This window comes from Bactrocera dorsalis, chromosome 4 (assembly GCF_023373825.1).
Source record: "Bactrocera dorsalis isolate Fly_Bdor chromosome 4, ASM2337382v1, whole genome shotgun sequence".
In the NCBI taxonomy this organism is placed as follows: Eukaryota; Metazoa; Arthropoda; class Insecta; order Diptera; family Tephritidae; genus Bactrocera; species Bactrocera dorsalis.
The window spans coordinates 67,296,617-67,319,790 of NC_064306.1; the positions used below are offsets into that span (position 1 = coordinate 67,296,617).

General features: G+C 37.2%; 2 protein-coding genes across 2 annotated transcripts in view; one reads left to right on the top strand and one right to left on the bottom strand.

Annotated features, from left to right (window-relative positions):
* Positions 1-14,722, top strand: part of LOC105233323 (mitogen-activated protein kinase kinase kinase 7) — a 31,768-nt gene extending 17,046 nt beyond the window's left edge. The window contains exons 9-10 of the mRNA XM_049456781.1: positions 13,632-13,990; positions 14,051-14,722. Coding sequence (XP_049312738.1) covers positions 13,632-13,990; positions 14,051-14,293 — 602 coding nt within the window. The 3' untranslated portion in view covers positions 14,294-14,722. The remainder of the gene's footprint in view (positions 1-13,631; positions 13,991-14,050) is intronic.
* Positions 14,723-16,802: 2,080 nt separating this feature from the next.
* Positions 16,803-22,277, bottom strand: LOC105233320 (von Willebrand factor A domain-containing protein 8). The gene is made up of 10 exons (XM_011215370.4): positions 21,933-22,277; positions 21,436-21,695; positions 21,200-21,367; positions 20,921-21,085; positions 20,630-20,785; positions 20,219-20,561; positions 19,916-20,162; positions 17,711-19,849; positions 17,220-17,651; positions 16,803-17,159 (listed from the first exon to the last, which is right to left on the bottom strand). Exons 1-10 carry the CDS (start codon positions 22,165-22,167, stop codon positions 17,060-17,062), a joined length of 4,245 nt encoding a protein of 1,414 aa, XP_011213672.3. The 5' UTR covers positions 22,168-22,277; the 3' UTR covers positions 16,803-17,059.
* Positions 22,278-23,174: the final 897 nt, after the last annotated feature.

Here is a 23,174-nt window from a genome sequence, read left to right on the forward strand (position 1 = left end):
TTCTATAACCTCCTTGGCGATGACCTATCCTGATCCTAGGCCTCATCGAGAGTTAAGCCGGCGTCAGAAAGAGTACGTTGATTCCGTAGAGAAGCAGTATGCAACTGGCAGCTGACTTGAATTTGTGCATTTGTATGGAGAGCAACAGATTAACAATGTTTACTCTACCTGAGAATCTTCCAGTACACAAACCCTCAAACATTTGCAAAAAATAAAATTGATTATAAATTAATCGGGTGACAGTCCGAATTTGTTCCGGTTACGAAAATCGATCTCATGAGCTGTTCTAAACTCTGTCGTCTTCAGCCAGTTAAGAAATGAGTTGATATTAAGGTTAAACTTATACTTCCATGAGACTTAACATAACCTCAACTAAACTGAAAACAACAAGTTTTCCAGCTGGGTATACACAACCTAAAAAATATCGCATTTTTTTATTTCCTTTGTTTACATTTACGTGTCTATATTAAACTTTTTCGAAATTCAGCGGATAAAAATCTCGCACCGCACACACACACATATTTGTCTACGGTCTGTGAAGATGAGGATGAGCAACCAATGGCAACTTGACGATTCCTATGACTCATTCGATGCTATATGGGCAGATAGCAATAAAATTGCGACAGATAAATGTTTACATATATTTACAGTGGGCCTTCCCTGAAAGCAACTTGAGAAATTAATTTACAGTGTGAGAAGTCATACTTTCAGCGGTGGTCATTAAATTTATAAATTGAGCTTATTAATTTTTATTATTATTTGATCAGCTGCTTTGGAAATATCTTCGAAATGTGTAATTTCATTTGTGTCTCATTTCTCAGCTGCGTTCTTTCCTACTTATTCATCATTATTGGGTCGTGAATCACGACAGTCACATATAAATCAATATTAGGTTTGAATTGTGATTTGCATAAATTCCATAAAAGTAGGAAGTTTACTTCGCGGGGGTGTTAATTACAGAGAGTACGAACTACAAATGTCAAAAATGTATCAAAACAGATCGTGCATGATGAATACACATTCTGTGTTCGGAAATATTGCTGGATATGTTAAGTATTTCGATTTCATATATATACTTACTCGTATGCAATGGGTGATTCATTTCAAGGTTCCCTACTTTCTAAAGAAAAAAACACAGAAACTTCAAATTTAATGGGGAATGTTTTTTATCATTCGAAAGAACATTCTTTGGCATTTCTTTTTTGAAGTCCATCTCTTTCAAATATTGGTCTCAGATGATCCATCCGTTGAGTCCAATTTTCTATGACTCTTTCGAGCATTTCGACTAGTAACTGGCGAATGACACGCGTGATGTTTTGCTCCAAGGCCTGAATCGAAGCGGGATTGTCCACATAGATTTTAGACTTTACATATGCCCACAGAAAAAGGACTAACGGTGTGATATCACACGATCTTGGTAGCTAATCGAGCGGCACAAAACATAAAATTATCTCCAAACCGAAGTTTTCTCTCAATAAATCCACTGATTGATGCGATCTGATGAAAGTGACGCCGTCTTCTTGAAACAAAATGTCGTCGAGATCACGAATTTCAATTTCAGGCATGAAATAGTCAGTTATGATGGCGCGATAACGTTCGCCATTGAGTATTTGTTCTCACCGGCATCATTTTTGAAGAAATATAGACCGATTATTCCACCGGCCCACAAACAAACCAAATCGTCGTTGATGAAATGGCAGCTTTTATACCTCTTCAGGTTGCTCTTTGTCTCAAATGCGACATTTTTGCTTGCTTACATACCTATTGAGCCAGAAACGGGCTTCATCGTTTTACAAAATTTGGCTCGAAACCGTGGAATCTTCTTGGAACTTTTCAAGAGCCCATAGAGCGAAGCGATGTCGCTTAGGAAGGTCGAGCGGCTTCAGTTCTTGCACAAGCTGTATTTTATACGTTTTCAATTTAAGATCTCGACGTAAAATGTGCCAAGTCGTTCCATACGTCAGTCTGAGTTGCTGCGAACGGCGCCGAATCAACTCCCCACGATCTTCAGGTACACTTTCAGCTATGACTGCTATATTTTCTTCACTGCGTGCTGGACGTGGTCTATTCGGTCGATTATTATTCAATAATGAATGGTCTCGGTTATCCTACTTTCTAATCGTGAAGGGATCAACATGTATATCAAAAGGTCTCTCTTCGACTGTTTGTTTCAAGATGAGGATTTTGTAGTCAAAAAGTACTGAAAAGATAGCCATGTTGCTTTAAAATCGGCAAAATGTTCAATCTATTATTATAACCTATATGTATGTTATATTTTCTAGATTCCAAAACATTGATACTCTAACATTTATTGCTTATAACTCCTCGTCGGTTTGAAAAGATTTTTCTCGTTATGAGCTTCCATACCATATCGTGTCTATATATATAGCTACTTTAACCTTTATTTTACAAAGTGTAATTCCGCGAAAATTACCTAAACTCTCCAGTTTTTGGAAATACCTCACAATCGTAAAACACTTTCCATTCTTTTAGGAATTTTGTTAGATTTTTCAAATTTGCTTTTTCGGTTTATCGCATAAACAAACACAAACAAAGGCGAAAAAGTTATAGTTTTTCTTGCTGCAAAGTAAAAGTGTGGCCGCCAGTTCAAAAGATTAGCAGATTCAAAAACATTTGAATTTTCATGTATTTTCAAATGTGTAAGTGCACACACTTACATAAAGTATACACAATTGTACTGACATATGCATGCGATGGCTAAATCTGCTAATAAATAGTCTTTAAATAGGAAAGTTTGTGTTTTCTTTCACTTCGCACAAACATAACGAATTTCATGAGGGGTTTTCTCGGCCAATAATTGAGATTTATGTTTGTAGTGAGCCGTTCAACGCCACGGACCAATTCAATGAACGAAAATAGCACGTAGAGGAGATCGAGCGCGATTTTCACAACGCACAACGCACTATTACGCGTCGCACCGCCGACTGAGTCATTATCGCCGCGATTAATTAGAAGGATATTACCGCGGTGTGGTGTGCCTGTGTGTAGGTGATCGGCGAGCGAAATGTGTATTTTCATATTAGTACAAATTAATGCAGGCAGATGTGCGTTTAGTGCTTTTATTATAATTTAAAATAAAATAAGAGATTTATGGTTTTTATAAGAAAAGTTTTCCGAGAAGTTGTCGAGGCATAAAATTGATAACTTGCACATATTACTAAAAAAATTAAAGCATAAAAAATAAATAAATAATGCGGTGAATCAGAGATAATTTTAGGTATGTAAGTTACATGTTATATTTTTAAAATATCTTTTTCAAAAAAAAAACTAAATTTTTTAAACAACAACTTAAGTATACAACATGTGTTTGGTTGTTGTATTTTATTTCGTATTTAACAAAAACAAAGCGGAATTTCAATGCGTGTATCACAAATGTCGTATTCAAAAGAAGAGATACCAAGATAGAGATTAAATGCCGTTTTTTGTTAGAATTTCAAATACTATTTCTTAGGAATGAAATTATTGACTTGACTTTAGAGGATATACATATGTATCTACCCGTTTTTTCGTGAATTTTTTAAGATAGTTTTTATTTAATAAATAAATAAAAATAAGCCAAGATATCCAGGAAAATCTCCGGAAAAGGTGTCTGACGGTGATGATGGTTTTTTTGACGTTAACAGAAAGATGTAATCCCTTAATTGAAATCGATATCCATTGAAAATGTTTCCCAACAATAAGTTCTGAAATACCGTTCATTAGTTTGGGCCAAAAAACTGTGAGTTTTGCAAAGCAAAAAAATAATAGCTTAAAACAATCAAATTTCAACCGTTTAGATCTTTAAACGGCTAGGTTTACGAAAAAACGTAAGAAACTAAAGGATAGTCCATTTCCAGATTCACTACTTTTTCTTTAAAGAAAAAGTCCAAAAACTTCAAATTTAATGTAGAATGCTTAATATCATTCGAAAGAATATTTTTTGTCATTTTTAAAAAGACTATTGGAAAAAAGTACCGCTACTTGAATCACCCGTTATTTTGAAGAGCATTAAATTTCTTACAAAACCAGACATTTTTCACGAAGTGGGAACCAAGCTATTTTTCTATCTAATAATATGAAAAAATAAATAACTGTAAATTGGAGGACCTTTCCGTTATAATTAAGAATTCATACTTAAAATATATAGATAAAGATTGCTTGGCGAACTTAGATCTATTGTGACCAGAGCTCATACCTGCAGAGATTTTCGTATCCATTTGTCGGAGTACCAAGCGAAAAAATATTTTTTTTTGACCTAACCCTACGGTTCATATGTATAATCCAATACTGTAACGCTGAATTTTTCGTAAATTTTTTGGCCTAAATTTTGGAACCGTCAACTCTTCCCGAAAAAATTCCGTTATTAAACTTAAAAGTATTTAATACCACATTATTAAATTTATGAATTCATGTAAATTTATTTAAATTTACAATAGAAAAAGGTGGCAACTCTTAAAAAAAATTCCGAAGAAAAATATCATAAATGTAATTAATTCCACATTATTAGATTTATTAATTTATGTTATTTTATTTAAATTGTATTCAAAAAGTAAATAGGTGGCAACTGTTTTGAAAAAAAAAATGTTTCAAGTTTGAAATTTCTTACAAACTTTCCATTTGCTTACACTTATGTATACGAGTATTATCAAATTTATTGACATATTGTTTTTAACAAGTGGCAGCACTGCTAAAACATATTTCTAAGGTGGCAAGCTTCCAAATTTTATTTAAGGCAAACAAAATTACGCAATAGATTACGCGATAGATTCTACTACCGTGTAGTTTCCTCTAGCAAAAACAGTCCATTTTCAATATTTTTTTTATATATGAAATATAAACTTTTATTATTCCAAAGATAAATATTTTACAAAGAGTTTGTGAAATTTGAAAAGGAAAATATTCAAAACTCGGCAAAACGATGTCATTTCCGGCAGTCCCTCGGAAAATAAGTGTGGCAACGTTGTAACAGAACTTCTACAGACGTTTCAAATTTTTTTAAGTAGTTATAATTCAACAAAAAAATTCTTTTTTTTGAGACCTCCAAGGACCATAAATCTTCAGTAAAACCTTTCTCTCGAACACTCCTAAGGTCGAGTCAAGAGATGATGTCATTGCCCATGCCTTCGCACCATACAGCAGTACGGGAATGATGAAGGACTTGTAGAGTTTGGTCTTTGTTCGTCCAAAGAGGACTTTACTTTTCAACTGCCTACTCAGTCCAAAGTAGCACCTGTTGGCAAGAGCGCTTCTGCATTGGATTTCAAACGAATGTCTAGAGGTCTTATAGAATAAAATAATACAGTACAGTAAAAATATCTTCTTTTCGGAAGCTGTCAAACCCATGTAAACTCTTAAAAAAATTTGACTTCATAAAATCTATTTACTATTACGTTGGCATCTCTTTGCTTATTATCGTACATATTTCCACATACCAAAGTGGACTTACATACATACTTGTAAATATTTGCACCTAGCACATATCTGCTTACATACAACATATACATACATATGTACGTCAAATGAACGCTCCCAAGTTGTCGTTGATCACTTGTTTGCGCTGGCTCTTGTCCCAAATTTAGAAATCACTTTGACACGTCAGCATGTTTTCTAAATAAATATTTTCTAAAAAACCTACCAAAATACAAAGTACAACAACAAAATACCTACGCTTTAAAAGTGAAAACAATATGCGCGTCAGTGTCCGTCGTGACGTTGGCCCCTAGTGGCTCTAGTGGTTGGTTGTCCGCACGTTCGATTCGTGAGCGACAGCCGGTTGATGGACATCATGAAATCTTCATATTGACAAGAATGCAGTATGAGAGAAGGGTGGGAGGTCTAGAGGTAAAATAGTGATTTTGACCTTTGAACTTTTGCACAGTTGTTAGACAAAAAAACTTGAAATTATTAGCCTATAAGTCAAGCTCACTACTAAAAGGTTAATAAAGACTGATCCGACACGTTTTGGGAACAGAAATATTATTATTAAGCCCGTAAAGTTACCAATTTTTACTACGATCCAACTTCCATCGATATTTTTTTATATTCATGCTGATCTTGGTTCTAACAGACGCCTAGATAAGCCGATATCGTGAGTTTGGTATTAAATAATGGTTATTCCACTTAAAAACCCATTAGTGGACCACAAGTGCTCCCTCTATGCAGTTATAGCTAAAATATAAAAAACACATATCTCCGTCTGTTCCTACGATGCTGGGGTTGTTGTTGTTCTAGAGGGTACCTAGTATTCGTTGGAATGGTAAGGGTTTGCCAAGTTGTCGTCGACGTCATCTAACGGAAGGTCCAAGAAACGTACTTTTTCGACCGGGTCTGACCAAAGGGAGAGGGGTGTTATTATTGATGAGTGCGGTTGGTGGGGAATGGAAAGAGGTGACCAGTGTTATGTGGAGACTCATTGCATGCCGGACATATATCGTAAGTATATTGTGGATAAGTAAGAGTTAAACCTACTACAGTATCCAGAACGAAGTTGCGCAGGGGTCACGATGCTCGGGTCTTCGTTATCGGAATGAACCGGATACATTTTCTGTCACTGTAAAAATAACAACAACACTTACATACATTTCGGTCATATTGACTCGCTGTGTTTATCGACGGGTTAAGAGCCAGCAAATCATCAAATTTTCCTCCATCTGCACTCATATGTTTTCAATAAGTCTTAATTTTCTCATCTTTGCTTTTTGATCACACTTCTGTCATTCGCTATTACCTATATTGTATTTGTTTTTTTTTTGACAAGTGAAATTTTGAGCACAGTATCTATTTTCATGACGTAATTTTCGAAAATCAGAAGAAAAATAATCCGTCTGCGACACTAGATTGAGTGAAGAAATTAGGGTTCGGGTTTTCTCTCATTGCTTTAAAATAAAAATTTAAATCGCCAGATCAATGTAATGACCGAGAGATAGTGTCAAACTTATCAGAGACTTTTAAAAACCCATACATCGTGGCTAAGTAACTCTTGGGGTAAATTTTAGAATAACATTCACCGATTTCAAGGTTAAAATGGGTATGCACGGATAGAGGACGTCCCGCTGGTTTTTGAGATATTTATCTGGGGAACCTCTCTATCCGTACATATCCATTTTAACCCCGAACCGCCCGGGGGTATGCTATTACAATTCCAGCCATCTCTTATGTGCTGATTGCTATCAAAAATTATTATTTTTATTTACCAAAATAAATTTCACCACATTTTAAGCATGCTTGACACACTGTGCGTACGACTAATTTTCATTGTGATGAGTCGTCAGCGGGCACATACCTTCACAGTATTTCTTGTATGACGTCAACGCTGTCCAAATTGAGAAGAGCCGCCTTGCATTGGCTCCTTATAGCTCTCCGTCACTCACGACTTCACGTGCTCACATACACACACACATACATACATACAAACGCCAATGTGCAAAATAGTGTAATTACTTGGCTCTATGTGGATGTGAACGTGGAGTGGAAATCTCGTTGGGGATGCTGATCCGCATCCGTTGCCATACTCATAGCTCATTGTTCTTGCTGTCGGCGACGTTGAGATCGCACGGCTAGTCTCAGTCTGTGAGCGAGCGTGATTGTGTACATTGTACGAAGAATTTTCGTCGGCGTTCGAATTGTACGCGTCGCGGTATCCATTAAATAATTGCCCCATTTCTACACCTACGCACATACATACATACAGACACCGCAATCTTTGTGCCGCAAGGAAAATCGAAATATTTCCCATAACTGTTTAAGTTCGAACTTTTTAGTGCAAAACTCATACTAATTTCGAATTATCGAAAAATCATTAAATAAGTTTGGCATCTGTGTGTTTGTATGTGTAAATGCTGTGCTAGAATTGCTTTACATAATTTGTGTCCAATCGATTTTTCGATTTTCCTGATCGCGCCGCGCAACACGCATGTAAACAAAAACTTGTGAATGTGGAGATGTGTGCTTTTAATGATTTGTTGTGTTGAGTTGGAAATATTATGGAGCATAAAAAATTTTAAAATTGGAGAAATTAAAAAGAAATTATATTTTAATTAATTTTATAAAATATGCTGTCGGATATTATGCGGTTGTCGGCGTTTTTGTAATTTACAATTTTTTAAATGCCGAAAATGTGATCCGATACCCTTTTTCGAGTGCATTTTAATTACCTTCGAAGTGCTTAGTATCCAAAGGCTCAGTTTAGTTATTTAATTTGTACAGTTATTACGGTGAACTAGAAGCATTACTTCGGAAATGCGGACTTACTTCGGAGTTGAGCACCGAATTTGAAATTTAAGAGGCACACTTAGTGCGAGAGCTTATAAAAAGGCGGCTTTTCAGAATAAAAAAAAAATACTGCATATTTTTTTTTAATTTTTAGGGCATTTTTTAAGCTCTTAAAATTATTCGACTAACCTGATTTTTCGAATTTGTAACCGGTTTGTAACCGTTCATATGATTATTAACCGGTTAGTACCGGTTAGTCGTAAAGTTGCTGCTCTGCTGCCAGTATTTGAATTTTTTTATTTTAAAAATTCAAAATGAAATATATGAGAAAAATCAATGCAGCAAATGAAAAAAAAAAATGTTGCTCCGAGATAAACACGTTTAAAGAAAATCTGATCATAGCTGATTGACTCAGGGATTAAAAGGCTTCAACTCAACAATCACGTTATTGTGTTATTTTTTGAAATTATAACCAATCAAAAAGTGGAAAAAACTAGGTGTGCCTTTTAATCTTCCTCGCAACTATCCGGTTAACATTTCGTAAACTCTTTCAAATCATATCATTCTGGCGGTTAGCTTAATGAAGAGAACTGATCTTCAAATATAGCTCGAAACACTTTTTATTGTTGTAGTTGTCTAAAATATATATTTGTTGAACGATGTCCTTATTGGAATATTAATTTAAGTCTATTTTTGTATTTCTCTTTTGGTAACTTATGTTAAGAGTTTACATGGGTTTCCTCGGGTAAAAACAGCCTTTTCAACAATTTTTTTCTCATATAAAAAATGAAATATTTTATTAGAATTTTTTATTGTTACAAACATACAAGATTAACAAAGAAATTCTGAAATTTTTAGGAAAAAAATATTTTGAACTCGGCCATTGCGACGCCTTTTCCCGTGACTCCTCAAAAAAAAGATGCGCCGCGTTGGAAGGATAACTCCTTACAGGATCGTCTAAAGTGAACCTGTTTAGTTAAAATCTTAACTTTAGAATTTGGCCGAAGAAAAAAACTGAAAATTTGATTTTTACAAAAAAATTAAAGTTTCAGTAAAAAATTCGCGACATTTTTTTTTTCAAATAATTGTAATCGAAAAAAATTCTTTCGTCCAAGTCTTTAAGAATTGTATCTCAAAGAACTGTGTAAAATTTCATGAAGATCGGTTGAGTAAATAGTTCTCGAGAAATCTTTCCAACCGACTTCGAAAACACAGTTTCGAGAAAAAACGCGTCTAAAGACGGCGCAGTTAGTCTAGCTAGCTGCAAGCGCACAAGTTCTTAAAGGGTGTATCTCCGAAACTGTAAGACTGTATCTCCGAAACGATTACTCGGATCAACTTGAGAGTTTAGGTCAATATTCTAGAAGTGCTGCAGAATTTATTAAGAATAATTCGATTTTTTGAAACACGTTAATTCATGTAACCACTTAAATCCCTTCCCTGCATCTCCTCGCCAACTCTATTCGCATTTGTGCAGAAGTAAACAAGTAGATGGGAGACTTTGTCTTCCAATCAGCACAGACTATTGTTCAGTTTACTCTATGTACGAGTATGTCATTATGAAGGAACTATGGTTTTCATTTCGAACTTGAGCTGATACTTGAGATGATATTTGTATATAGATTATATTCCAGTCCTTCGAGTGTCGAAGAATTTACAATGTTGATTGCTTGTTGCTGCAATATGAGATAAAATAGAACCTTCTATAATAATTTTAGAAGAGATTCGAATTTATTACTATTCTCAAAACACCTTTCAAGCTTTGGCGAATATCAAACCTTAATTATTGTTTCTCAAAATTTCTTTTGTGTTTTAACAGTAGATCATTCTACACATGGTTTTGTACTGAGAAAACTATTTGCATAAACTCCATAAAAATATTTCGCTTTGTTTTTAAAATCCCCAATCACTTCCGCAATAAAATTGTTGCACCATTTCTGCAGTAAGAAATTATGAAATTGAATTATCTTCATTGAACTGAGTCACCAGAGAAATATTCAATAGCTTTTATTTTAACATTTCAAACCTGTGATTATTCGATTGTTTTTTAACTCCAAACCAAAGACTCAAGCAAAAATAGTAAACAAACTATTAAAAAATTTTAAAAAGTATTAAATTAAATAGTAAAAAATTGTGAAAAAAAGATGTTGCTAATATGGTGGCATAATTTTTATTAAGAAACTCAACGCAAATCAAAACAAACAAACAAAAATAGTGTACAAAAACAAAACAAAATAATGTGTGATGCTACAACAATAATGACGACAGCAAATCAAACAGATCTACACAGTTGTTGGATTATCTATAGTATGTATTAATAATGTTTTTTTTTTACACTTAATAGTAAGGTTATAGTTCTGAAAAGCATAATAACTCGCATTTTATATTGAGTTAGCTATAATTTTTATATTTTCACAAAAAAGTGCCCGGAAATTGTAAATAAAACGTAAAATATTTAATTAATCATCATTTTCAAAGCAATCGCCACCAGCTGTAATAACCTTATGTCAACGGTTTTTCCAATCTTCGAAATATTTTCATACTTTTTGGAATGATCTTCAGCTTCTTTAGCGAATTTTGTTTTATCTCTTCAAACTACTGAAATAGGGTTCCATTTAGATGATTGTTGACTTGCTTGCATGTCAAAGTCATAAACTCATGTCTCATCATCAGTTATAATGCTCTCCATGAATGTGGGATCGGAACTCACACGGTCAAGCATGTCCAAAGAGACCTGTTTACGATACTGTTTTTGAAAAAAACTTCAGCTTCATCGGAACGAGTCGAGCAAGAAGGCGTTTCATACCCAAAATATCCACCAAAATCATTCGAACGAACTCGCGAGAGATGCCGAGATCTTTTGCCATCTCTCTAAGACTAGGCTGATGATTTTTAAGCAGCATATCCTTCACTTTTTAAATATTTTTATTCAATTTATATTTAACTTTAACGAATTCTCGTTGTTGTTACAGAAGCAAGTAATAGTCTAAAGGTGCCAAGTTTGGAGAATATGCTGGGTGGGGTAACACATACCATTCAAGCTGCTAAAGCTTTTGCTGAGTCATCAAATTTGTATGAGGTCTCTCATTATCCTGGTGGAACACTACACCTTTTCAATCGTTCAATTCTGATAACTTCTGTTTGAGTGCATCACTCAATTTGTCCAGCAGATCAGAGTACATTTCAGAATTAATAGTGGGATTGTCAGTCAAAATCTCAAAATCCTTTGAAAACCCGCCAAACAGACAACATAACTTTTTTTGCTGACTGGCGGCATTTGCAGTGATTAGTGCTGGTTCATCCTTTTTAGACTATGATCTCTTGCGCCTTTACATTTTTTTAACCAACTCATTTGACGTTTGGTAAGCAAATCACGGCCGTTAAGCGACGAAGCAAATTTCGTTCTGTAAGAATATGAGCAACCTAAATGTCAAGCCTCGAGATCGAATCCTAGACATTTCATGCGAACGGTCGGGTTAGACACATTTAATCTTTAAGCAATCTCTCGAGTTGTTATTCGACGACGACAAGATCGTAATTTTGCAAACCGATTTTGACGTTCGGGCAACACATCTTCTCCGTACACATTACACAAATTCGTCTTCCTTGAACTGCATTTTTACCCTTTCGATAGTAAAACGGAAAAATATGCCGAAAGTGCTGTTTCTAATTTCCATCTTCGATAGGGCACCAAACATAAATTTCCCAAATAAGCCTTTCTATATCCGCGGTTGAATTATATATCGGTAAAGATGTGTGAAGTTGTGAATTTTTCATCAGCTGTTGTCATCAAACGAAATTACCTACTGAAAGACCAACTAAAAGTGATAGAAATAGACACTACAATATTGTTCCAACGTTACTTTTTCAAAGTGCGCGAGACGGAAAAATATGTACATCAGTTCGTGACGATATGAGCAAAGAAGTGGAGGGCCTTGTTTGCGATTGCTATGAAAGCTTGACAGTTCCTTTCGTTTATGACGTGTACAATTTTCTCTTTGGAATTTTTAGAATTATCTGACCTGCCTTTACTTCTCTCATAATAAAATCTCTTCTGTCAAAATCCTGCGGAAACACAACTTACCATTTCTTGTATATAAAGATACACAAGGCTTTAAGTCTGGAACATCGAACTGACCTGGGAAATATACATAGAAAAAAGAATAAAAAATGGGCTACTACACTTGCAAGAGGATCGTCAGCAGGAATTAGGGCCTTAAACCTAGTATAATCGTGTGGTTGCATGCGGCTGTCATTACATATGGAGCACTGTTATGGTCATATGTATACTTGGAATGAGGAGAGCTATGGACATAGTGATATCCGAAACGAACTCAACGTTAATACATCAGACTACAATCTCCCAAAGCTGGATTTCAATATATACTTCCAGATGAGGATACCCTCTAGACGAGAATGCAGAAGGGACATAATGGAGGAGGAAGATATCATCTCGGTCTATACCGACGGGTCCAAAATGGACTGCGGAGTAGGCACGGTATTATATTCCGATGATGACTATTTGGAGAACATGCGTCCATAAATTGTAGGACATACCACAATAACATCTGCAGAGGCTACAAACTAGTAGGGAATAAGGAAACAATTTTCCACTTTCTCTGTGAATGCCCAACCCTATCGCAGATCCGACATAGAACACTTGGAATCCATCAACCACCAAACTTTGAATGGATGTCTACAAAAAGCATATCGGACATTGGTACGAGTAGTTTCATCGAAACCAAAAAATAATAATTTTTTTTTATCTTTTTGATTTAAGCGAATATTTTTGGGTTGAAGCTTAAGAATTATGTGAAAAGGATATTTCTTCTTTGCAAAGATCCATCTTTATTAACTTATAAATTTACTTGACACTGCTGATTCAGAGGCAGACATAATTTCTCATTTAATTGTGAAGGATACTACTTGACCTCCTTGATTGAATAAAAATTCTAGGAGAGTCTGGTGTCAGAACTTATCGTATATTGTATAAGCTTGAAATAACTTTTTAACTACTTGTACAGATACAAAGAAAACTCTTTTATATTTTTTATATAAGATTTTAATATTCTACAGCATAATTTATAAAACGTTGCCTACATTTAGGATGATATTTGTACACCGTTTAGTTTAGACAAGTCAGGAGAGATAAAATTGGATAAAATTCAAAGTTTTCGAGCTTAATAAAAAAAGTACTTGGGGTGTTGTTGCGAATGGTCTTGTCTTGTTTTGGCACCTAAGTCTTGGCTGTCCGGTATATATAATGGGAAAGAACATATTTTTTAACAGTCCGGTTAATACGCCACCAAATATAACTAATTCTAGTGTAATCCAATAAAAATTTATTATATAGTTTTTTACTTGTATATATTTAGTAATAATAATCAAATGTTTAATTTTTATTATTTTTTATTTTACAGCAAAGAACGATGGCAAAGAGGGACTCACCGTTACCGAAACCAAGCCGATGATGACAAGTACTTCCATGGCTGACAGTGACTTCAATGCGTCCGCGCATGAAGATGTGGATGACAACGATGACAGCGACGATCCGCCGCTTGCTGAAATGCTAGATCCCGAACTACAACCCGAACAGCCGATACCCGACAACGAAGAGTCACAAGCCATCTACAGGGAACATCGACGTTTGGCCAAAGAATATTTGCGTGTGGATACGAGACTCTACTATGCGCAGGATTTCAAGGAGAAAATTATCTTAGGCTTGGATCCCGAAGAGCGACAGAAGAAGCAAGAGATGCTCAGGAAAATTAAGGAGAAGGTGAGCACACATGCCAATGCTATTATAAACTGATTAAAATAATATATTTTTGTTTTGCAGCAAGAGCTGTTGGAGCTCTACAACAATCTCAAGCAACAACGCGAAAACCTGCTTGCCGAGCAGGCACGTTCGGCAGTGCGGCCGAGTGGCGCCAATGTCACGCAGCAACAAATGGAGTTGCTCGCTGGAAATGCGAGAATGCCGCCGTCGAGCGGTGGTGTGAGCGCACAACAACAACAGCAACCACCCGAAGCGCTCGCCGACGACGGCTGGGTGGTCATACAGCCCAATCAGAATACGTAGTTGGCGGCGCGTTACCAATTTTATTTAGGTTTTATAATTTTATTTACACAATTTTAAGTGTTAGTTAATAATTTGTGACGCGCTCACCAAAGTGAGTCGATTCTGTGAGCTTTCAAAGAAGATAAAACCAAAAAAGAGTAGACAACTTGTAGCACCGTTAGTCTTTATCATGAAAATATTCGCCTTAGCCATGTCATTAAATGAAAATTAATTTTTTTAGTATTTCATAAGTATGTGTGAATGCTTTCAATGTATGTGTATGTGTGTGTGAATGTGTTAGGACAATTGTCGTCTTCCGTACTGTATTCGTTCGACAAGCCCTGTGTGATTCCGTACTCGCATAATGTAAAAATGTTTATTATCTACATATACTTATGTAAATATGTCAATAATTCCACAATATTTCAATAAATATTACTTTTAAATAAATCACATAGAAATAGTTTATACGCGGATTTGGATAAGAAGCCGATATTGGTCGGTGTTTCGATGCTTGTTTTTGGTAGGGAAATCGCGTGGTGCAATCAAATGGCTTTTGGATGTTGTAAAGGACGTTCGCCAAAAATTGGTCTAATGAGTCGCATATCGATCTTTGATGAGTCACGTTAAGTTGTCCAGTGAGATATAAGATAACGCGACAAAAGTCCACAATTTTCTATTGACAGACCGCCGGTTGTGAGCGAGATAGCAGAAGACAGCTGCATCCTATATGAAATACTGGATATGAGAAAGCTGTGGGCGCGATAGCTGCGTTTTCCGGGTCCGTATAACAAGCTCAACTGTAAGACCACTTCGCTGCAATGCGCGACACCGTTTCAGCATAATCCGAAAGAATTTACTCATCTTGTCGTTACCGTCGACGAAACGGGGATCCACTGGTACTTACTAGAGACTAAGATCCGTTCTCGCGACCGTTTGGTCTAGGAAACCGGAACGGAACCGGTTTTTTATCCCGACAAGACCTGTTAAACCGGCAGCATTTCTTCAAATTACTTCTGGAAAAAAAAACTACAACAACAATGAGGGACCTAGGAACAGTTAAGACGACGGACTTCTACCGCAAACTTGCTCGGAAGAAGGCGAAGGCGGTCCTAGCGGCCGGAAAAGTGATTATCACCATATTCTAAATTTCATAAGTGTGATCTTTGTGGCCTTCTGGTAGAAACACAAAACGGTCATAGAGCTCTACTATGTCATTTATACTAGTTTACGGTCATTCTGCGACTGTGAGGCTGTATCTTGCTTATTTCGACAATGATAGTAACAAATTTCCAAACACTTTAGATTTTTGTCGTTGTAGACAAGGAGTTTTGATTTCAAACCAGCATCATTTACTAAAATAAAAAAATAGTTATACGTGATGGAAAATTGTTGAGCTAAAATTCGTAATTAGGACACCTCACAGATCTCTTAGGACATCAGTCGCAAATTTTTCCTTTAGATTTGTTGAAGAATGTTATTGGTCCGATTTGGCACCTAAAACGAACGAACCATAAGTGCGAAGAGAAAATGTTTTTCCACCATGATAACGCATAGGTTCACACCTCCGTCGTCGCCACAGAAAGATCGGCGACTTTGTGCGAGTTCTTTTTGCTTCCGAAGTTGAATAAACCGCTCGCCGGACAGACATTTATGTCTAATGAGCAGGTTATCGACGTCAAGGAGGCCTACTTTACAGAAAAAGTATTTTTCAGATGAGCTAATGAAGTTGGAACATTGGTGGGTCAAGTGTATCGAGCTAAAAGGATATTATTTGAGTGACTTGAACAAGACCAAACAAAGTAAGAATGGATTTCAACTCACAGATTTTAATGATTGTCTTTGTGGATTAATATTAAGGTTCTGGTTCCAGGCCTGCAACCAAAATATACGGTCTTTCATTATTTTGGCTGAAAAGAATCAGGCGCCTACAAAAGTACGACGTTTTTGTTAATGTTGTTGCAGCGTAAAATATTTCCCAAACGGTATTGATACATAATTATTTGTGAAGAATCCTTGGCATAGCATAAACCTATGGCCTTTCCATTAAGAGAGAGCACAATTGAGATCTAAAGGTTTTTCTGCATAGTTTTAGGGGCACAGACCAATCGAACGCAAATGTATAAGAAAAACACGCTAATTTCGGTTACACCGAAGCTATAATAGCCTTCGCAAATACAAATGACTCAGTCAGTTTGTATTGAGATATCTCATCAATTATATATTTCTTCATTGAAGCCATGAACAAATTTTAAAGATAAAATTTCAATCCATATCTCAAAAACTGAGGTGCTAGTCAGCGCATATTCAGACAGACTGACGGGTGAACAGACAGACGGAAATCTACTCAGCTCGTCATGCTGATCATTTATATATACTTTATAGGATCTCCGGCGTTTCCTTCTGGGTGTTACAAACTTCGTAGCTCACTTAATATACCCTCCTCCGGGTACACAAATAAACACAATCACAACGAATCACATCAATTTCAGTTTTTTAACTTGCTTTCAATTTTTTTTCGTTATAACTATTTTCTACTTACAAATATACTAACAATGATTTATAAATGCACTCACTGGTTATAAAAATAAACACGATTTTCAACAAATATTATAGTCGTATTAAATATATGCATATAACTAACAACACTTTTTTTGTACAAGTATATACAAACATATATACACACACTGCAGAAGAAAATGTCATTCTACAAAATTTCAACCACTTTCGACTTACACTAATTTTTGTTAAAGTAACATATTAATAGAAATTTTCATTAGAACATTATCACAACAATGAGGATGTGAAGATTTGCTTCAGAATTTGTGGTAACTTCGTCAAGTCCATGCAGACATAACTGTGACCCGCCGGCATTTGTGCATTTATTCTATAAAGAAAGAGTAGTAAGTAGAGTTAAATACTCGTAAATCAAATTAAGTGCACTTACTCATCGGCCTCCTCCGCCAAACTGCCAATGAATAGCATGTGAGCTTTCACTTTGGGCTCACCATTCATAAGCGCCTTTGCCAATTCACGCGGTTGTATGCCGTAACGTGACAAATTCGCGTCGCTAAGCACGACCACGATGGAGTTGTCGTACTCCTCGTGCGACAATGTGTTCACCGCTTCTTTAATAGCCTTGACCGTGCTATCACCGGACCAACAGAACTGCGAATGCGCATGCATCATGCGTATGGTCTCGAAACGTTCCTTATCCGTTTTCGGCGGACTGCCAGCACAAACGAAGGGTATTTCCCAACCCTCACCGCTGTGACCCACGATGTCGTAGACGATTTTCTTTTCGAATCCCTCGAATGCTTCCATAACCATGACAACGGCTTCGAGTTCACGATCCAAACGACCGTCGTAACCATTGAATCTGCAAAACGAAAATATAATTTTAGAAAAAGTAAAGTAAATCAAAGCTGGCGAAGTTACCTGTACATGGAACCGGAAACATCGACCACCAATTTCAAACGATTCGGTTTTTCCTGCACATGGTCGGCCCATGGATTGGCCTCAGCGCGTCGTCTGTAGATGTTCTTCTCGCCCGTAATACCTTCAATTAAACGAGTGTCGTCCAGTTCGCCGTGTGTTTGGTATTTCTGCCATTGTCGTTCCTTACTCTTCGTCTGCATGGCCTCCAGAACGGCTTTCAGCTGCTGTACCTGCTTTCGATTGGGTTCGCTGAATTGTGCATATAATTGGTGATCATGAGCTGACATGCGTATCTCCTTCAACTTATCCTCGAACGCTTTGCGGTTCATTTCGCGCGCTGCACGCTTCACTTCTTCGGGTATATCAGCTTTTTCCTCGTCGGAGAGTTGATGCACTTTGTGCCCAGCGTCTAGACGAAACGGACCACCTTTGCCGCCGAGACCGGCTGTGTCGCGACCACCACTACCGCCGGCCCAAGTATTACCACCCACATGTGGCTCATTTTTCGGATCCACTTTACCGTATTTAGGTCCGGAGACGCCCAGACCACTCTTGCGCTCCACCGTCAGTTGGATTTCCTTCTTGCGACGCAATGCAAATAGCTCGTTACGTGCATAGGCCTCAATAGGCAGACCATGTTTGGACAAAACAGTGGTCACCTGTTCCAGCGCCTCAGGTTGGTATTTGTCAAAGTCCAATACATTGCCCACCAATTCGGACATGGATTCATTGGGGTATTTTTCCAAATGCTTAACGATATTTACCACCTCTCTGGTGGAGTAGGGGTAGTTTAAGAGACCCTCATCGGCCATAGTGCGCAGCTCGCCGAAGGCATTCACCAACATAGCGAGCGTTTTCATGGGTACTGAGGGGCCATACTTTTGCAGGAGATATATTTCTGAATCAGGTGAGGGGTTATCAATGGCATGACAGCTGAAGACGTCACCCAAGGACGCGAAGAAGTCATTGCCGAGGAAGGGAAAGCCCGGTCTGTTGGCCAGCACTATAACGCGGAAGTTCGGATGCATTTCAATGATATCCCCCGTATGGCCAGCATCTCTAGTTGCAGCCGCTTCACCGGCTGGCACAATCTTACGGCCGTCCGACAGAAACATTTCGCCATTCTCAACGAGCGTGCGCAATATGCAGGTCACATTCACCGGCGCTTTATCGGCTTCATCGATGACTAGTATATGCCCACTCTTGACAGCTTTCACAAGCGGACTATCCTCGTAGATGACCTGGCCATCGCGTAGTGTCGACTGTACCGTCAAGCTGTGCACTGTAGTATCGCGATGCAGTTGCAGGTACTCACGTGGCTTATTCATCAACTGCAGCAGCTTGTCAATGAGCTTATTTTTGCCCACACCCTGATTGCCCACCAGCAGTAGGTGATCGCCAATTATGAAGTCTTGCAATAAGCGCTCCAAGAGCTCCACATGTTGTGGCATCTCGTAAAACAGTGTGCTTGGTACCTTCGACTCGGCGTCTGTAGCGACCAGCGGCATGCTGGTGTTGCCTACGGTCAACACATTGTTCTCAATGTTGATTTTGCGACGCACGCCGGCGCGTGTGCTGCTCTTCTCGATGCCTGCGCGTGCTATGGCATCCTCGAGGGCGGCGCGCGGTAAGGCGGGCATGAATTTGGCGAGAAAAGTATTTTGGAGTATATCATAGGAAGACGTTAAAGTGCCTGCTTGCTGGTTGCTGCCGGGGAAGGCGGACATGCGTCGCGCGATTTTCAAAAGTTGACGTGTCGACAGTGTACCAGCGAGGTTCGAAAGTGTGGCGTCTTGGGATTTGCGCAAGCTGTGCGACAAATTAATGATTTTCTGTATATCCTCATCAACATCGCCATAAAGTTTGCGTATAATTTCGTATTCTTCACTCTGATGAAGTGGACGGACTTCAAGGAAGAGGAAGAGGCTTAACATTTCCGATGTAAGCCAGTTTTGTGTCGGTTGACTAGGATTGGGCGGCTCACCCAGCGCAATTATGCGAAATGAATCGTGTATTTTCATAATATTCTTCTCAGCCAATTCCAGTTTAGTGTGTCCCTGCTGTAGGAGTGCGTTGTAACGATCCGGATGTAGCAGTATAGTGCCGTCACAGAGTTGCCATTCGCGATCTTGTATTAAACTGTGGTTGTACAAATATGTATATAGTAATTATTTGTGGTTATCAACAAATTTCAAATATACGTACCGTTGCAGCGCAGTAACGGTACTCTTATGCAAACGATGCACGCCATTCAGCACGGCAATGGAACCATATCTTGCAGCACGTACTAGTGGCGAGTCGCGCCACACTGTATCACCCTCCGGCGACGTAATGCGTTGTTGTATTAAATCGCGTGATGTCATATCCTCATAGAGTATCATTGTCTCCACCGACTGATTCAGCAAGTGTACCAAATGATTTGTGAGCGTCATTTTTCCAACACCCTTTTGACCTGAGCAAGAAAAGATGGTCACTACATGCATGTAATTTTGTTGCAATTATTTTTACCAATCAAACAAATATCGCCCACGGCAATCGATTGTATCATTGCTGCTAAGGCATTGCGTTGGTGATCGAGATCCACGAATTGCTTTAGCTTTTGGGGTGCAGCTACGCGATGACTGCCGTGTGTTGAAATGGACACATCGTCGATTTTGAATTTCAAAACATCTGGCGTCTGCTCGTTCGCTTTGGCTACAGAGATGCTTTTCACAGGTTTGCTTTCTAATGGATTGATTTTTAAGGATTTTAGTAACGTCTTAACGCGTTCAATGTGATTTTTCTTCATGCATGTTTGGTATGGATAGATGCGCGTAATGGCGTCATGCACACTTATGTGTGGGTTGCTTTGCTAGATTTAAGTTGACATTTGAAATTAATGGTAGAGAAAATCGAAAATGGGAATGTGTGATAAAATACCATCATTTTAGCCACCAGATGAAGATTGTCAAGTGCAAAATCTGGCAGATTATCGGCTTGATCAGCAGCTTGAATTGCCAAACCAAAGCTTATTAAACTCTTCAACTGGTCTACAGGTACATTTGGAGCAACATGCTGCAGATCGATTAGCATCTCCTGAAAATATTTATATAGCAGTCATTTAATACATATGTATGTAGGTAACAGCTGATAAAATCATTTGTGCGTAAATAAATTTTACTTACATCATCAGCTGATAAAATTATTAGTACATAAATAATTTTTACTTACATCGAATGCAAGATGCGAGACATTACGCGATTGAAAACGAGAACGCAATGGTGGATCCAATGGTGTGCCTTTATATTTGTGCGTAGGCAGCCCAAGCGCAACCACACGAAAATCTTCAGAAACGCGCAGCACACCTAACTTGTCCAATTGGTCTTTTGTGTATGTCTATAAAAAATAAAATTAGATCACAAAAAAAATTTACTTCGGTAAAGTGATCTGATCGAAAAAAATATCTTCTCAACTGAAAAAGTTCATTCTTTCTGCTTGTGCGTCACTAACCTCTAATAATTTATCGTAGCGTTCTGGTGCCATTAAAAATTTGCCATTTTCTAAATGCATTTCACGATTTTCCAGCAAATTATTTAATATGGGCAACACATTGCGTTCGGCATGCTCCACACCATCAAGCACCAAGACACGACCATTCACGGCAGCACGCACAGCACACTGCATAATGAAAATAAATTAAATTTATATTTATTATTTATATTAATAGGAAACACTTGCAAACCGACCTGATCATAATAAATCGCAGCTTTATCTTTAATTTCCCGTCGTTGTTTCAGATCACTTTCGGTGGTGTCTCTGCTTAAGGCAATATATTCCAATTCACGCTGCGTCAACTCTAAATACTGCATTGCTAATTGTCGCCGCAGAGAACCAGGCTGGCCAATAAGAAACATATCCTGTTTTAAGATATCCTTCTGCAGCATCCAACGCAAATGATGTAACGCTGATTGTGTTAGCTGTAGTGTGCCATCCTCGTTGTATTGCACTGCGTCGAAGGAAAAAAATTTACACTATTTTTATATCTTTTGTACATAAGTAATTTTATTATGAAAAAATTAAAACTCATATGCTTATTTTCTACAAACTGTTAAATAAAATTCATATTCAAACTATGTGCACTTGGTTATTAAAGCAGTGCAAGTCGGTGCTTGTACGTACTCTGTTTGGACTTTGGACCCGTACACGGATTAGTAAACACTTCTCAACTTTTCGCGCCGCTTACCATATTTTTGTGGCACTAGCTCTGGATTCTTTGGTGGCTTCAAGTCTTTGATTACATCACCGATTTTAATTCGTTCACTAGTAACTTTGGTTTTATTGTTGACAGCCATTGCTTCCTCTGACGTTGTGGTATAGAACTTCGTAAAAACGGGTGCAAATGGTTTCGCGTTTACCTTTAAGTTTTGCCATAACAATGTACTTGTCGCTTTTGGTATTCGTTTTAACGATAAAAGCATTTTACAAATTGGGAAATTTTAAAATTGTTGTAATTTTGATAAGGAAGCACCAAAGCGAAAACACACTAAACGCCGCACGTTTATTAGCAGCAAAAAATTAATTAAGGAATGTGAAACGTAAACATTAACAGCTGACTGCAAATTTTATTCGTTAGAAGTGTGAGCATTATATCGATTTTGTTTGCTATCGATAAAAATTGTTTGTCGATATTTATTTTGGTATTTAAACAGGTAAAATCGTTGGTTTAACGTGTAATAGGTTAGATTTCTATTATAAATATATCAAAAGACGGTATTACATTATTATTTTCTCATTTGTTTTGAGTTGTTGAATATAATTTATTAATAGCACTGTTGGCAACGCTTGCCCATATATAGTACATATAAATATATTCATATTCAATTTCTATGTTTATTTTACAGTTGAATGTTTCATTTTCATTTCTCGGAGAATTGTCGCGAACTTCATATTATATTCATTATACCAACTGTAAAGCTTTTGCTTACTTGTTTGTGCAATTTGTTTATTTGTCATTTCGCTTTCTTCGCATAAGCATAAGCAGGTAGGCGCGAGCTCTAATTAGTTATTTGGGCTTACATATATGTACATACATATACTTGTTGTTTGTAAGCTGCAGTATGTTTCCCTCTATCCTAGCTGTGCTGATCTGCACGGTAAATACAAGTGCCTTTGTGCATATACTAACATATGATACTGCTTATCATGTTTGAGCTTATTCATTGATCAGCCAGGAAAGTGGAAGGACATACTGCGGTAAGTAATAAAGGAATAATAATGGTGAGATAAACTTAGGCCAAAATTTTTTATAAAAATTTTTTATTAATTTTATGAAATTGAAATCGAAAATATTTGCAATTTTGATAAATTGATTGGTGGGTGTTCTCTTTCTAATTTCCAACCGACCGGAAAAATATATGTACCTTTTCAATTCTATCTAGTGCAAATAAACAGTGGGAATATACAAAAAATGAATTCTCATAAGCAG

Bases quoted from the DNA above. Each gene is read 5' to 3' on its own strand.
- LOC105233320 (XM_011215370.4), bottom strand. From the start codon at position 22,167: ATGCTTTTATCGTTAAAACGAATACCAAAAGCGACAAGTACATTGTTA. The intron at 20,163-20,218 runs GTAAAAATAATT...TTTCTTGCTCAG, and splicing joins GGGCGATATTTGTTTGATTG to GTCAAAAGGGTGTTGGAAAA. The intron at 17,160-17,219 runs GTAAGTGCACTT...CTTTCTTTATAG, and splicing joins TTGGCGGAGGAGGCCGATGA to AATAAATGCACAAATGCCGG.